The sequence below is a fragment of the Xylocopa sonorina genome, chromosome 6, assembly GCF_050948175.1.
Source record: "Xylocopa sonorina isolate GNS202 chromosome 6, iyXylSono1_principal, whole genome shotgun sequence".
Taxonomy (NCBI): Eukaryota; Metazoa; Arthropoda; class Insecta; order Hymenoptera; family Apidae; genus Xylocopa; species Xylocopa sonorina.
This window is the reverse complement of record NC_135198.1, coordinates 12,464,515-12,481,957: the sequence shown is the minus strand read 5'-3', so window position 1 is coordinate 12,481,957 and position 17,443 is coordinate 12,464,515. Positions and strand designations below refer to the sequence as shown.

At 46.3% G+C, this 17,443-nt stretch overlaps 2 protein-coding genes across 7 annotated transcripts in view; both read right to left on the bottom strand.

The window, feature by feature from the left end:
- The window catches only part of LOC143424221 (uncharacterized protein CG43867), an 88,904-nt gene extending 76,442 nt beyond the window's left edge, over positions 1–12,462 (bottom strand). For 4 of the 6 annotated variants that reach the window (XM_076896139.1, XM_076896144.1, XM_076896143.1 and 1 more), the window contains exons 1-2: positions 12,162–12,462; positions 304–1,516 (exon numbers count right to left, since the gene is read on the bottom strand). In XM_076896139.1, coding sequence (XP_076752254.1) covers positions 304–1,284 — 981 coding nt within the window. In that variant the 5' untranslated portion in view covers positions 1,285–1,516; positions 12,162–12,462. The remainder of the gene's footprint in view (positions 1–303; positions 1,517–12,161) is intronic. The other 2 variants (XM_076896142.1, XM_076896145.1) reach the window with 1 other exon arrangement.
- A 358-nt stretch (positions 12,463–12,820) lies between these two features.
- Thada (Thyroid adenoma-associated protein homolog) lies at positions 12,821–17,443 on the bottom strand. Its single transcript, XM_076896483.1, has 11 exons — positions 17,246–17,443; positions 17,034–17,174; positions 16,332–16,976; positions 15,833–16,252; positions 15,519–15,761; positions 15,092–15,436; positions 14,747–15,025; positions 14,485–14,685; positions 13,543–14,416; positions 13,234–13,484; positions 12,821–13,174 (listed from the first exon to the last, which is right to left on the bottom strand). Exons 1-11 carry the CDS (start codon positions 17,408–17,410, stop codon positions 12,869–12,871), a joined length of 3,870 nt encoding a protein of 1,289 aa, XP_076752598.1. The 5' UTR covers positions 17,411–17,443; the 3' UTR covers positions 12,821–12,868.

Here is a 17,443-nt window from a genome sequence, read left to right as displayed (position 1 = left end):
AGAGCGAGGGGAATTTCTCGAGGAATTAGTCAACGATCTATGGGACTGCTTTCAGGGTGGTCTCCCGACCTTTTCCGGTTCGAACGGAGCTTACGCGCGTTCCGGTTCTAAAGGTTCAGCCGTGGCGTGGGGTGACTGCAGAGAGTAACGAGTTGGTTTTCCCGTTCAAGCTAAAACGAACTTCGATCCTGGAGTTGCGCGCCGCGAAGTCGAGCGACTACAGTTAGAGACGGTGGCCAAAGAGATGGAGCTAGAGGATCGGAGAGAAGTAGAGGAAGAAGAGCAAGGCAAATAGACACTGACCTTTTCGCGAAGCATGTCTCGCACCCTGGTGGCCTGGCTTCTGCTTCTGTGCAGCTCGAGTTGCAGCTCGAGGCACCTCTCCTGCCAATTAAGCTCCTCCACCGCAGCCGAGTATCCATCGAAGCTCTTGGAGGAGCCGTAAGCGGGTCTGCTCTCCAGCTTCTCCTTCTTCGCCTCGGAGGTAGCCGCTGCCGCCGCTGCTGCCGCTGCCGCCGCCGCCGCCGCCGCCACGTTCCTCTGCTCCACGTACAGTCGATTCTCCGCGAACATCCTTGCGCTATGCTCCGGCTGTCTACCGGAAAACGAGTACGCTCTATCGAAGTGTCCACCGCGGGGTTGCGCCGGTCCAGGGTCAAAGTTCGACCTCGCTCTGGCGAACGCGGCCAGATCCTTCGCGTCGTAGCAACCGGACGTCCCGTCGAAGTCGGTCTGCGCGGCGAACGTCCGTTTGTCCGCGTACTCCACGTGTCCGCTCGGCTCCGAGGTGAAGTCGTACGGGGTGCACTTTGGCTTCGCGTCCCTGAGCTCGACGTAGCCGGCGCTCCTCGCAGTCTCCGCGAACCCCTTCTCCTTTTGGAACAACAGATTCGGCACGTTCACGTAAGGCGAGTCCCTGGCGTGCACCGGGGCCGGTATACTTCCGGCGGCGAGGTTGCCCGCGGCGTGGTTGTTGTTCGCGTTGTTCCCGTGTCTGGGTCGCGGCGGCGGTGCCGGCGCCTGACGGAACTGCCTTGGCCATAGTCGAGGACTCTCCGGGCCGCTGGTAAGCCCGCTGCGGCTCGTCTCGGTTTGCTGCTGTCTGCGCGTCCCAGGCTCTGCCGACGGGCCCGTCTGAACGATGCCAGTGCTCGCCTCGTGGCCCCGCACGCCTAGCCTCGGGCTGCACGGGGCCGAGTTCGAGCCGAAATCGGTCGCGAGCCGCGCGATCGGGTCGAGGATCTGCGAAAGCCGCCGCGCCGGGGAGCCGCGCACCTCCTCCATCCTCGCGGTTTGGCTCGTTGCTCTACTCCTTAGCTGCGCCTCGCTTCGTGTGCCACCGCGGTTAGCCGAGGCCCTCAGTGCATCGCTCGACGTCGTGCCCGGTCCCTCGCGTTCCCTTCTTCGCTCGAGGGATCACGTCGATACGGGCGTCGCGGCCATCTCCCGGCGATCACGATGATCTCACGCGGTCCTGCGTGCATCCTTCCTCACATCCTCGCGGCTGCACTGCGACCTGCAACACGCACCAGAAGACCGTTTAGCTACGAGCACCGCGTCCTCGCGTGCCACGCTCTCATAACGCGACGCCGCGTCGTTATTTACCGTGTCATTGCGGATAATTCCTGAACAGTTTCTCTCTTACAGCGAGCTCGCGTTCGATTACCCGCGATTCTACGCCATTACCAAGCGGTATCTAGGAGCGTCTGACATTTTTACGGGACTCAGAGTATCCCAGGGAAATTTGCGCTCGACATTTAATCGAGACCGCGTAATCGTCTTACTCGGGGGAACGACGTACCGTGGAGAGCAGCCCGGCTAGGCCTCGCCTCTCGCGGGAACAACCCGGTGACAAGTTTCACGGACTCGTTTTCGCGGGCTAGGCTGACTCGGTTAGACCAGGAAATGGAAGGCAGATATTAACTCGCGGCGAGTGTTTGCAGTACTAAATTGAAAGCTGTAACTCTTTGGGATGTCTCTCGAACCGCGCTCCGCGCTCCTCTTTCTTCCCTCGGTTCCGACGGTTCCCTCCCTCTTTCATTTCCTTCGGCCGCGCTTCTTTGGCTGACTTGCCGTGACGGGACCGCGCGCGCACACACATACACGCACAGACCAAACGGAGCGGAGAGGAGATTGCGGAGGAGAATGAGAAAGCATACAGAGAAAGTGAGAGCGAGAGGGAGAGGAAGAGCAGAGGAGGGAGACGTCGACGCTGACGACGACCAACGACGACCAGCGACGACCAACGACGGCGACGACCACGACGACGAAGACGACAACGAAGACGACGATGAGGACGACGACGCAGGGCTACAAAGTTTATTTTAAGGTCGACACTAAAAGGGGCCAAATGAAAAACCGGATGGAGGGGTGGACCGTGTAACGTTCCGTTCTGCAATTACCGCGAGCGAAACGTCTGAGCGCTGCCCGCCACTCGCAAAGAGACAACCAGCGAACAGGAAGAGAGCTCCCAACTATGACCTACCAAATTGTCCCGTCCTCCACCTTTTCTGCGTCCTTTTGACGAGCAATTTACCCCGCCGCTCACCACTCTGCGCCACGTACCGTACAATTTACCCTCGAATTCAATTCGCCGCGAAGCTCAACTCTCCGATAACACCAAACGAGAGAGCTGGGGAAGATAGAATTCCTGAAGGGAAAAACGGCTACGTACGCTCGCGGAGCGAATGTCAAATCGGTGCTGGCGAATAATATAACCATGCAGACGGCATTCGGGATCCGATAGGATCAGCCGACTCGCGGAGTCAAATAACGAATAACGAGAAGCCGCCTTCCTTTCCCTTAGCTACCAGTTCGGGGGATGCGCCAGAACTCCTAATCAGCCTCCTATTCACTTAGATAGCCAGTCGATTCACGAACCTGATACCGCGTTACCTGTGTAACGAACATACGTAAACGCGTTTCGCGCGCGACCCTGAATATACTCTGGATTAAGTCGCGCCTTCGTATTCGACAACCTTAACCCCTGTTTCACAACCCCTCGCGCCGCAGACGACAGTAGAAGATCAGTCGTTGAGTTCTTCGAAAAACATCATTCGTCGCTTCACTTTGCCATTGTGCATAGAGTTTCGTGCGTATCTCGAAACTAGGAGCGATCAGCCATCGATTCGTCTGCCAATTACGATAATGGACCGATGAGAATCACAAAGGGGAGAGATGCGGAGGAGATAGGAGGGCGGCGCGTAAGCGACGAGGCATCGACGCCAGCGTCGACTCAAAGGAGCGTCTTTCGGCGTTTTTCGACGGGCGAAAGGGGTGGCAGGTTTTTTCTGGACACAAGGGAGCGTGGCGAAGCTGCTTTCAGAGAAAACAGCAATTATACAAATTGGTGCCGCGGGCCGGAAACCGAATCTTCCTCCAGAAATAACGCTCGGGGGGCTCCCGCGGTTTCGCCCCAAGTCGCGAGCCCTTTGCTCGCCCTCTCTTCTCTCTTGTCTATGTTTGCTTAACTTCTTTTTTCTCTCGCCTTTGCTCTTTTCCCTCGACTCGCTTGCTCGTCTTATCGCGAGTGCCGCGAACGACGCTCGACGAGAGGGACGCCTCCGTGGAAACTACCTGTAGCGTTTCCTCGAGACGTCGATAAACAACTCGAAACGAACGGACGCTCGATTTTCTAATGCTAAGAGACCTGCTATCAAGTTCTCTACAGATATAGTTTTAGAGAGAATTGCGTCTCCGAGCAGCATCCTTCGAGCTGCTGACAGACGTTACGCAATCCCAGTCGTAATCGACAACGATCCTCTCGATTCCAGACCCACGCTCGCGTTACCTCGTTACGTCAGCGTATTTTTATTCATCCAGCTTTCCGAGCAATGCGAATCGACGGATCCAGAGCCGTTCCTGAGCCTGAGAAGCCGAACGAGACGAGGGAACAGCCGACGAATTCGCGAGCGCCGCGCGAGTATCGATCCCGGTCGAACTTCCATAAACCGCTACGTTTTAATAAAGCCCCATGCAACCCTCGTATTCTACCAGTTTTATTATTACAACGCTGTAAATCTATCGAACGGTGTGTATCGGGCATAGCTTGATTTTATGCGCCTTCTCTCGCTCTCTCCGCGTTTCCACGGTTCTCTCTGCAAACTCGCATTTATACTCGTCTCTTTCATCGAAAGTTCGACGTATACATACACACACACATGTGTACGTACTCTCTCTTTCTCTCTCGCTCTTGCTTTCTCTCTCTCTTTGACGCGGCCACGTAATATCGCCGGTTTTACGAGCAAGCGATATCTTTTTCCACGCGATACGGTGTACTTTTGGGATTGTCGTTTTCATGAAAGAAACGCTCCTCGGCCGGTGGCGGCCGTGGCCCTCTCCGGATATACACGAGATATACGGCCGCAATAACGGCGTGTTCCGCGTATAAATCTGAATACCTACTCGAAATACCTAAATCTCGCCGATAAAATCCGCGGGGCCTCCCCCCTTTCACCTTCTTGTGTTCACGCCGCCCAACTCTGGGGTAACATTTACTTTCCTGGACCACCGCGAACTTATCGAATCTGGAGCAACGGGCGAACGCGACGCCATAAATTGGAGCCTGTTTCTCTACTCGAAGGTGACCCATTTTTAATGAAAAGAAGAAAAAAAAAAGAAAAAAAGCCGCTGCCGGAACGACAGCAACGTGGAAACGCGACGGGTCGATCGACGCGGACAGGACTTAATTCTTAATCGCAATAAAATTACGTATTCATAGAGGAGGCCGGTTTGTTCTCGTTCCGAGCCGCTTCACCCCTCGTTTCGTCGCGCGTAGGCCTACCAAGAGGAGCATAAGCGATCCTGCCACATGTACCCGCGTTACGTAGCCAGCTAGTGGTCCCGCAGAGTCCATGAATAAATTTCGAATTAACTTTCGAACGGTTTTCGCGTTACACGAGCCGCGACGGAAGTCCTCTTCAATCTGCCCGCGACTCCTTGGTGGCATCGGTTCTAATGTCGATGGCGCACTCGCTCGCGCCCTTCTCCCAGCACAAAGGCCCAATGTACCTCTCCCTCTTCTATTCTGGATCGAGAATTCGCATTAAATAACCAACTCTTGGGCTACTGTATTTTCATCGTACAGAAACGACTAATTACGAGTTTGCAGAGGGATCTCAGGATTATTCCTACCCCAGAGTAAGACTCCCCGATCTGTTTTCATTCGAGGAACCTCGCACAGTTTAAGGTTCGAACTTCCAGCCTGATATAAAAGACTAATGAAGCGCCTCCGAATTAATCGAAGGCAATTCAGAAACGGAGCCCATCTATAACCGAACCGCCTTAACCGCGCCTTCTTCCCACTGTGCCGCCATAAATCACGGGCATTCGAACTCAGTTGGTGTTTAACAAGTGGCCGTTCGTTGATTCTTCTCGCGTTTGGAAAGAGAGCCAGGCTCGTGGCGTTGCCTCGCTCGATTCGAAAGCGAACGGAAGGTTTCCTTCCTCGGCAGGGTACTGGAAAAGCGAGATGTTTATCGGTGCGGTGTTCCCCGTCCTCGTGCAATTCCAACGGGTCGTAACAAACTGTAATGCCGGCTGGCGCTTGCACGCGCGATTACTGTTACGTGCATCGTCGTTACGAGGAAACCGCGGCCGAAACGAGGGACGAGGGTTCTCCGGGAAAAAGGAGCGGCACAAGGGAGCCAGTCATCGATTCGAGGGAAACGTCGAACGCCTCTTCTTATTCTTCTTCCTCGAAACAAACGGTCGTTCGGTGGAGAACGCGCGGTTTTTGAAGCCTCGTAAGACCCTCGCGTTCGAGCTTCGAACGAGTTCGAGAGAACCAGTAAACCTTTCTTCGAGAACAATTGAAATTTCACTTTCTTTTGCGAATTCTAATATAAAGCTAGCGAAAGATCTCGAATTCTGAGGAGAGAAAGAGAATGTCGAGCGGATAAGATTTTCGTCACAGCTTGTGCTCGCGTCGATAAGGCTCGCGTCTTTTCTAGTTCGCGACGCTCCATTTCCCTCGACGTTCCATCCCCATTTTATTTTTTTTTCAGCGCGCGCCAAACCGCCCGTATCCCGGTTATGTATTATTTATGGCTCGACGGATCCCCGCGGAACGAAACCGATTTCTTCCAAGACGCGAGCGGACGAGATAATTTATTCGACACCCTGTATGCAAACGCCGGATCCCGATAGCTTCTTTGAATTCCGGTGGAGACCAGCCAGCCACGATCTCGCCTGTGCTCCACCGAAAAACACTGGCTTCGATTACGTGACACCGTCGCGTTACGCCTCTTTCCATAAATCTCTCCGGCCGATTCTATTCCTTGTTTGCCCGCGAGTCGTCCCACCGCGATCCCACTGACTTATGGGATACACGGTCAGATTCTGAATCCCCAGGAATCTCGTCAGAATCGATGGAGACTTTCCACTACACCGCGAACGTATCTGTTCCATAGAATCGCTTTGGAGCTTTTAAGCTGTTCGAAGTTGGACCTTCGAACGGGTCAGAAATAACGGGTCATCGAGGAGTCGCGTTCGAACACCCAGCAGAGAGGGAACGATCGAGTGACTACCCGGTTAAGGAACGCAACGGGACGAATTTTCAAGATCAAGCGTACGAGCAAGAAGAGCGGTAGATCTTTCTATTTCTCATTCTATCCGCTGGTCGTGTTGCTTCCCGTGCAATTTCAACGGCGGCCGTTCGCGTACACGAAGCGAAATAAAGGACGTCTCGCGTGGAGTCGCGTGCGAAGAAACTATCCCGCGGATACGTGACGCGAATACATCGCCGATGCTAATTGCGGGTAGAAAGGCCGTGCACCGGGGCCCCGCCTCGAAAACGCCACGGGAAATAATCCAGCCTCGCGAGGGACGAAAGGCTCGAACCGAAAAACATGGCGAACCCTTTCGCGTCCTACGACGCAATTACCAGATCCCTTCATTTGGTCAAGGAGCAGCCTTCGCGAAGGACAATGGGAGAGAGGAAATTTACGTGGCATTCGACGAGTGCAAAGCGGTGGACTGCGTCGTGCGAGGGTTGGTTTTCGAAAATAGAAGGTATCGCGCGTGAAGAAGAAAGTAGATCGTTCGATGCGTCGAGTTTACCACGATTCGAGGAGTGAATCCGCGAAATTTTGTGGTGAAGTAGGTTTTATGGAGGCAAAAGTTAATCCTCGGAACTGGAAGTTCCCGCTAGAAGTAAAGGGGCATAAATTTCACGGGGAATCATTGCATATGGTACAGTTGAAATTCTCTGTAGAGCCAAGGGAAACTTGGGCGATTCGCCATCGGGTGACTCGGCGAAAGTTTCGCGACCCTTTCTCGTGTGTCGGGCAATACGCGATCCCGAACTTCCAGACGCGTTTGAATACAGCTGGCAAATGTTTACCAGATTGCGAGCACGTCAGATTCGATTTTATGGGCGGCGGGTCGTCGAGTGACCCGACGTTTCACGGTTCCAACCATGAGCTACTAACCAGAATCTCCTAATAATCGAACCCGCATCACTGAACAAATCGGTTGGAAATATCGTTCGACTTTTCGTTTTCGAAAACGGTATGAATTTTACGAGCGACGAGAGAACGGAAGTCTCCGTAGAAATGGTACGAAGGAGGACGACACGAGACCTCTTCGCGGTATCAGTGGCACGTGTCCACGAATATACCTAATTTACAGACATTTAGAAGTCGAGAAAGTACAGCAAAGAATTCCGAGCAATAAATTAATCTGACTAATGCTAAATGAGGTTAAGAGAAAGATGGAGCAGAGGGGAAGCAATTTAAAAGTAGGAGAAGAAGAGGAGACCTTGACTTTTCAACGGTTCGTGGCATTTTCCAAATGGACAAGGGCCAGGTCGCCGGTTACGAGACCGAGGAACCACGTCACCGATATCTCGAAACAGTCTCGCTCGTTAGAATGATTTGTCACCGGCGACAGACTTGCTTATCGGGATTCCAAAATTGGCAAGGACGTCCCGCGACTCCACGCTGTCCTTGGCACGTACCGACAGTTAAACGGGAACATGAGTCATAAAGATACATGTTTACTTCCGAAGTGTAACAGTGGGACGGTACTGCAAACAGCAGCTCGTAAATTATAACCATTAACACGGTGTACACTATCGGAACAGCGGTTAAATGGTAATCAACGAGAAATAGAAATGTTACCGCGGTAGAAAATATGCGGAGGCATTGTCATCGAAATCACAGGGAAACCATCCGCGTCCAGATAGATACATTGGAACGAGTTAAACTTCAACGACGAGTACAATTACCGAAGTTAATCGCGGTGATCTAGCTACCGAGCGAGCTAAGCGCCATTAAGAGACATTAATAATCGTTAGGAAGGCACTCAACCGTTTCCGGTGCAGGTAAAGAAGCATGGTAATCACTCGAAACCATTAGACTAGGTAAGTCGATTAGACGGCGATGAGAACAATATACTCCAAGGGTTACGCCGGAAACGAGAGCACGGCTATCGAGTTTCTAGACTGAACGGCTTGGATTCTCCTATGGAAATTAATTTCACACGGAGACGGAAAGGTTACCAAGGGAATTAGCGATCGTTAGATTTTCCAGGGATATCTCGCTCGAATATCTTCCTCGGCGATATCGAATATCCAATGTACTCGAGCCTAACCAAGCATCCAGACAAAAATCTCGGCTACGTTTTCTTGTATTCACGTAGCCGTGAATCATCCGATGGAATTTGAACACGTCCCTCAAGATATCTGTCACGTACCGCGGGGCTGCTCGTGTACCGAGCCGCGCGATTCGATTCCACCGTTCGTCTATCCTATGTTCGGCATAACGAACATGGCCGCCTTTTTCTTAGCCACCGGAATATTCCATTGTTCGGTAACAATGCCTGGATTTCCGTAACCAGATACACGGCTGGTAAAAAGCAATGTTTTCGATGCGGTTTCGGCTTGTCGGCACGTCGCCGATGCCTCGGCTCGTTGGCACGATGATAGCGAAACGGGTTCGAAATGGTGAAATATCGTTCGTCGAACAATGGAACGGTAACGATCGAATACTTAACCTAGATGACTCGAATTTTCTTACTCGACGCAAGAGAACATCGAAAATCGTCGCTGCAAAAGAAGAAAAAGGTTACGAAACAAGCAAAAGTGTAAGCTCTCACCTCGTGAAGTTAGGTTAGGTGACCAACGCTGATCGCGAGACGCGCGAGCAACGTTTCGCACAACGATGACACTGTCGCGATATTTCGAATACAGGCAACTGTCGAGCACTGGCGTGTAAAAAAAAAAAAAGGAGACAGAAAACGGCATCGAGCAATAGACTCGCGCTATGCTCCCTGAAGTAGAGAAGGTTCAATGACCAGAGATAAAACGCGCGGTAGCGTACTGTCGTAAAATCGGAAACCAGACTCGCGCAGTTCGAATGACAACCGGAAGACGAAAGGGAACGCGGGGTTCCGCGGCGCGATACGGATGCTGGTTTATAAACGGCGCTCGACGATGGACAATTAACGCGTTTGATCGCCGCCGAATCGAAACTGACATCCGCGATCGCCCCGTAACAGGTTCGCGTTCCGCGCAGCCACGGCGCGCATCGCGAAAACTGAATTTCGACACCGTAAATCGCAAGAAACGCGGGAAACGATGATTATCGAACGGACGCGCCGTTGAATTAATGATTTCCCAATTGAAAGCGTGGAAACTGTAACGAACGCGCTCTCCGATGATATCGTTTCGGGGTCTAAGGGAAAATGATGGCGGCGAGAAATGAAATCCAATGTAATCGCTCGAGTAAATGAAATTTCACTAACGAAGTAATTTCCTGCCTGAAATCAGAAATTTGTGTATTTTTTCCAGGTGCGTGATGAATTCCCACGGGTCGCCATTACGGTACTTAGCGAATCTGTACGGTGCCACGTTGGCAATCGAATCGGGACGAGAGGCGTGATACATGCAAATCGACGCATCCCGCGCAATTTGAATTTTTCATTTTTATCGGATACGGGCCGCGGTTACGGTCAATTATAGTCGTTAAACATTGTTTTGTTATAATGTAATGGACGCCGCTCACGGAGCGCGGCCGTAGGCGAGCGCGCGGCTTGCATTTTGCATAAATTACTTATATTGTTGAGTCTGGTTCGCGTGGTTGCTCGGCGTTATTGTCAAAATAATGCAGGAGCAGGTTGCCGCTGCGGGCTTGATAAAACAAATAGACCCCGGACACGTGAGTCGCAGATATATTCGACCTTTCCCCTGCTCTACGAACGGCCAATTGTCTCCCGTGATCGCGGGATTAAACAGCAGAAAAGAAGAAGGGTTGGACTACATTTCCGATGCGAAGTAAGACGATATCGCGGGACGTTAAACACGCGTCGCCATAGAAAAACTGAAACGAAAGAAGGATGAAAATTAAGATGGTAAAGAAATTAAGAAACCGATTTTGCTGAATCGTTGGTCGCGTGTAGTTTCGCCGTATAAAATATGCAGCGTATGAAATTGATACGATTGGTGGTAGCAGTTTTTATGAGTCCATATACGTACGATTTTCACGATGTATGCAAGTTCGTGATTAAAATTTATATACGTCGTTACGAGAATGACGTACGCGTCGCTTTTTCATTTTCATCGTTCTCGCGTAATTGATGTTCGTTCGTTTGACAAACACGGAAGAAACGCCGAGCTAGGTTTCCATTGAAACGTTTCGAGTGCATTCCACGGAAAGAGTTAATACGCGTAATTTTGTAGTAAGGAAGTGAGCGTGTATCTCCCGCGGTAGGATGCCCGAAGAAAAACGGGGAGAAAAAGTACGCGTAGAAAGAATGCAAATGGTAGACTCTACCGAACGCGCTGTCGTTTTCCTTATCATCATTTATTAAAAGCGCCAGGTAAGCGGAACATGGCAAATGGATCTCGTTATTAAATGCGCTCTTTCTACGTAATCCTTACGGATAACGTTTGAAAAACAACTGTCGCGATCGACGACTCAAGTGAGAGACTCGTAAAAACGCGCCAAAAAACATTCTTCAACTAGTCACGATAGTACGAGAATTGTAAATTTCAATGGAGACAAACTTACGATATTTACAAATCTAATAAATGATCGTTAATTGCGGTAAAAAAGGAAAAGGGAAAAAACGTTCACTGCAGACATTTTCCGATTACTATGCAATTTAGATGCATACGTAAGTGCATGTTACAACACGTAACATGTTAATGAACAAATATCGTAGCTCGAAATGAAACGCACCACGGCCTGCGATAAACATCTTACAGCGAATGGTTAAAAGTGTCGTGGAGATTATTAAAAGGCGAGGCGAATTAGCAATTTTCCTATCCACGGAACGAAGAAACGAAGACGGACAGGGACCGTGGTTGAATCGAACACGAGAGGATGTAACGGGTAGTCAACTTGACATTGAGATATTTGACCGATCACGAAAAAGAATCAATCGGTGTCGGGACAAGAGGTATCGTACTACTTATGGTAATTTAAAACGAGTTTGAGCAGGAAACGGAAAATATGTCGCAGCGCATTACTACTTGTATGCCTAAGGCGTGGACAAAAGATGAATTTGAGACCGATGACCTTTCTCCTCGAGGAGAAGCAGAGAAAGAGAGAGAAAGAGAGAGAACGAGAGAAAGAAAGAAAGAGAGGGAGAGAAGCAGTAGGGACGAGAGAGGAGAGGAGAGGAGAGGAGAGGAGAGAGAAAGAGAGAGTGAGAGAACGAGAGAGAGAGAGAGACAGGTCAAGAGAGATCATTCGAGAAGGCTCCGTTAGTTGATCAAGTGCGAAGGCTATTTAACATTCCGTGTTTGGAAGGACGCACTTTAGGAATCGCAGATGTTCAACGGACTGGCAGTGCTAGTTTTCAAACTTGTTCTCGCTGCTCTCGCTTGATCTTTCCGTTTCGTGCTCGTTCCCCGTTCTCTCCGCCTCTCCTTTCTCCGACGGTCTGTTTTTTTTTTTTTTTTTGTATGAAAACCTACCCGAGAAAGGCTGTCGTGTGGCGCGGCACTAGCGAAGGAGGGTTCGCTCGCAGGATACCTCGACGTCTCGGACGGGAATATTCTAATCGAGGGATGACAGCTTGTACAACAAGTAGGTCATACACGATGGAAAACCGAAGGGGAACGGCGGTGTTCACCGGTAACGAACTAACAGTTCGTGACGAGTGTGAAGCAACGTGCACGAAGCCCGATCACGCGTGTTTACGTCGCCGGAACTCACCTCGGCTCGACTGGGACTGCGGTAACGGCTCGTAACGATTTGAAACGAGCGCACTGAGTCCACTCCATGCCTGGTACACGCACGGCCACTGTCTTCTCAGCTGCTTTTACTGCGGTTTTAATCTGCCCGTCCACTCGTGAACATGCTGCCTTTCGTTCGACGCGGATAAAGATCGTCGGCGCACACTAATACTCGACGGTCACGACGCAGAGGCGCGAAAAACGCGAAAATCCGACGGATCCGCGGTCCAATGTCACGAAATACGTACCGAGTCGGCGAACGTCGAGCCGCGACAGTGGCGTCTACCTACGCCAAGCGGTCCAACTAAAGTCTCTAGCCACGCACACCTGGGGATATTCCCCCACTCGACGCCCACCCCCCCACTACTCCTACGATCTGTGGATTTCAAATTTCGTGGGACCTCGTTTTTACGGCTAAATCTTTTCTTCTCGATTAAACGCTGTTTCTTTCACCTTGTGCGTGTTTTCCTTCGCGCGCGTGGAACAACTTAATCACGCGGAATGGATTTCCGGTAAGATTCTTTCTTTACAACCAACATTTTTTCGTATACGTAAGATACGTTAGAATAAAGAAGCGCTCGAAACCGAATGCTTAGATTTGTATACCGGTTGAATAGAAAAATGGTGGTCGTCTTCTTTGTTAAAAACTTGAGTGTATTTTGTACAAACGTATTATAAAAATACACGTTACAATCCGTTTCTGAATTGTTTGTATGCCAAAATTTGCAGCAGTTTATTTTTATAAGTCGGATTTAAGACGTCACGTAATTTATATTCAATTACGGGGATACGGCTTTGATAGTCTTCAACGAACGTCCGGAACGAAATATTCTTTCCACATTCAACGTTCAAAACGGAATTTACCCAATCTATAACATCGTCCGGCAATCTATTGTCTATGTAACGTTGCATATTTTCCCGTAAAAATTCGATACAAATTCGTGATAGCTCCACAGGTTCAAAAAAGTCATAGTTTGTGCACTTATTGAAAACCTTAAAGGAAACAATATTACATTCACGACGTCTACTTACTAAAAATTATATTTACTTACATCTGTCTCATCCATTTCGTAATCTGCATCATCTAGCAGCGCAATACTCCAGTAGAAGTATACTACGCAAACAAATTCAGGATGATTACTATTTATTTTAGAAAATTTAGATAGTAATAAATTTGTATGGGGCAAAATCATTGTACAATTCACTGGTACATATTTAAGTATTAAATATGCCTCGTATCGTACTTCAGGATTATTATCCAGTAACAACTGTAGGACTGTGGTCCACCATTGAACCTGTACATCTGTAAAATATTCTGTTAGACTGTGATACAAATATTTCAATAACATTTTAAAACTTACATCGATACTTCTCGTATTTGTAGCACATTAAAAAGAGATCTTTCATGATTTCAAACACTGATTTTCTAAAAGGTCCACTTAGACTTGTAATCCATAGATAATCACAAAAGTTATTATGTACATCACTTGTACATTCCAAATTAATAGCCTTCTCATCCTCACTAATGGGGAATAAAGTCACGTACGATTTCCCTAATAATCTTAAGTAACAATCTCTTTCACAATAGCCACTCTTATTATCGTTTACTCGCATCTCATTTAATACAAATTTACAAATGTCTATTTTTGTCGAGAAACCAAATGACTTGCTCATTAAGCTGTTATATAGGAAATCAAATATTGCATCTTGTAGTTCTGGACTGTATCTATAATAATGTTGTATCATGTTACGGGTTTCACTGATGGCATGATTCAGTAACCATGTTGATTCATCCATGTAGTTTATTTCATCAATAATTTCAGTAACAGTTAACCATGCAACAGTTTGAGTTTCGGGAACTCTTAAATTGTGTAGATATAGCGCAATAGGTAGGGATTTTTCGAGCAATACAGTTTCTCTTGTCATAGAACGAATGAATTTAATGACTGTTAATTTATACAGTTCTCGTCCTGGTCCTTGCTTTAGTTTCTCCCATAGTAGATGAGAAATAATGGTATGTATCATTGGAGGATATATCCACTCGTTCGTATTTTGACATTCTATTCGATATAGTTCATTGCAAATATTTATATAAACTGTTGCCAGTAAGAAAGATGGAGGCTTAGAATTTTTGTGCTCTAAATTCTCTAAAATCCATGTAGTTTCCTTCACAAATTTGTCCCAAGCTACATTAGGCAAAGTGTCAAAGTTCATGTGTTTTAGTACCTCGTACACCTATAGTATAAAAAGTATTTGCTTAAAGATATTATAAGTATTTTATAAAAGTGATGTATTATACTCACTTGTAACATATAACCATGTATTAAATTCAAAGATGAATAAGTATTCTTTGCAAATACTGTATACATTTTCTCAATGACTGTGGAAATTTGCCCTATGGTTTGTGATGTCAATAGGGATACAAATGCTCTAGCAGCCAATTTACGTGTTTCAAATATAGGACTTCTTGCACATTGCATAACTAAGTCTATAAGATCAAAAATCTGAAATAGATGTATGACTTGTATATCATTAAACTAGACAAGGTAACTTTAAACTGTTTACCTTCAGTTCAGTATCTCTGGGTTCCAAATTATAACTAACATATAGCCGTGACAGTAACAATAAAATTGGCTGTACATTAGATTTTATAAGAGTATTATCCATTGCCACAAATGTTTGTAGCTCATTTAAGATGAAGGGTAATAAGTTGGGATATTTCTGAAAAAACATCCTGTAGTTCATTTTATTGTCTGTAGTAAGATTAATATGGTCTTTTGTCCTTTGAACACCAAAAATTCTAATGATAAGGGCACTAAAAAGTAATGTTGCTGCATTCCTTTCCTGTAAAAGTGAACTTATTTAGAAGATAAAGTTATAATGAAATGAAAGTATATTCTGATAATTTACCGCCCACGTTGATCCATCGTAACTTCTGATCGCCGCTATTAAACCATCTTCAATGTAGTTATTTACTACTTCTGCAAGGTGGGAGTGTCTAAATATTACTCTCAGAATATTTAGAGCATGAGTTTTGATTTCCGTAACATGAGCACTGTTTTCACTCATATTACACTTTGATAATTCAAGTAGATTCTCATACTGTGTAAATACAGTGTTTGAGTACATCAATTGCAATTTCTCCAATAAGTTTCCACTTTCAAACTGTGTGAGACCTAACAAAATTTTCATCACAGAATCAAAAGTTGTAGTCTGCATATTTTTCTGTTTGCGAGGTTCTGTAGATAGTATGGCCTGTTTTTTGAGTAAAGATCTTATGATTCATTCTGCATGAAAATGTTGTGTTATATGAATTATAACATTTAATCCTACCTACTTGTATCATAAAAGGTACACCTGCACTTCTTCTTGTTGCACATAATTTAGAGTTCTCTTTTATTCCAATAATGGCACAAAAAATTTGATGCAACCATACCTTGGGCCATTGGTTTAGGCTTGTATCATTCAAACGCCATAAACGAGAACATAATTGACTAAAGCCCACATGTGCCTGTTCAAATGCTCCTCTGTGTTTCGTTTCAGTAAGCAATGAAACCAAATGTTCTCCAATTTTGGTAATCTATCGAAAAAGCACTCTCTTTTAACTGTCTTGGACTAAGTAATTTTTTAGTATAAATCGGGAAGTTTTACTTGTTCTTCATTTAATAATCCTGTAGAAGGATTATCTTTGCATATAGATGCTTCAGTGACAAGCAGTCCAAACAATAAACTAACTTCCTTTATGGTACGCCAAGAACAAAGCAACACCATTTGTGGTGTTACTATTTCTTTATCAGGTATTGAACCACATATTTCACTGATAGCTTGCAAGTTCAGATCCATCGGTATATGCCCTTCAGGGGAAGAATTATTTACTATCAAAGAAACTGCATTGCTGAGCTCAAAACATATAGATACCAATTCTGCTACAGTGTTTTGCCAAACAGGCTCTTTCCCTAAATCTTTCAAGTTGCACTCGAGTAACAAACTTCTGATGCAGAAAAGATATCCATACAAGGAATGTTTCGTTATAGTTTTAACTATATTTTGTTTTGCAAGAACCAAAGATTTCTGCAATAATAAGTTATGTGTAGCCATTTTTGTGCAGTAATTCAAACCCCAGAGTTACCATATACACAGAGCTAAATACCTTAAATTTTTTCAGTAAAATTAGTATCAGTTGCAACACTGTCATCCTTGGTACATCTTTGGTCCACTTTGTTAGATCAAATTGATCTTCAAGTACATCCTGTACAATAGGAGACAGTATGCTCACTTTCAGCATGTATGCAGCTGTGATACTATCAATAGGCCTAATACTATTACCCAACTCAATAGCAATCATGATAATATCGCGAACACAATTTTTGTCATCCAATTGCAACAGACTAGGGTCTACTGACTTTATTAGTTTGAAAGACATTTCTTTGTTTCCCTCGTATGTATCCAATAACATTAAGTTAAACAATGCTTCCACTTGTTCAGCCTTCCATGTAACTTGTTCAAATTCATTATCTAGTAAATCTTTCATTAAAAGTAATATCTGTAGGGAACATCTTCTTCTATTGTACGTAGCATCAGGACCACATATACATAAATTTCGTAACGATTGGAAAGTATCGCGATACATGTTTATGTCGCTTTCTAAATTGCAAGATATTCTATAAGATTCATCTAGTATTTCTTGTTTCATCTCCGATGGACTGCAATTCTTCTTGTAATGATTCCTCATTCTTTCTTCTTGCACACACTGTCGTCTCATAACAGCCAAACTATCTTTCATACGCTTCAAAGCCTATAAACAAAGGTATTATGATGCAGGGAAAATTTGGAATTTATTCGCGACAATCACCTTTTTTATTAGAGGCACAAACTCTATTTTCTCCTTAAAATTGGCACATAAAAATAAGTAAATTATATCGAGTTCTTCGGATGTGAATTTCAGGGTACTCTTCTTCGATTCTACCACAAGGGCAAGCGTGTTTAATTTTATCTGGAACACGTTAAAATTGTAATACAGAAACGTAGCGTTATTTAAGAAAAAAACACTGCACGTGTAAATACTTCTTCGTCCTGATGGTACACATAGCTTCGCAAACAATCGTACGATATAGAATCATGTCCCTTTTTCTCTTCCGTGTCTAGTTCACCATTTTGTTTCAATGTCAACAAGCTCCTCAATTTTTCTTTTATTTCTTCAGGTCTAAGCATGTTGATCGGCGCATCCATTTAATAATCGTAGCAGAAAACGTGTGTCCGACG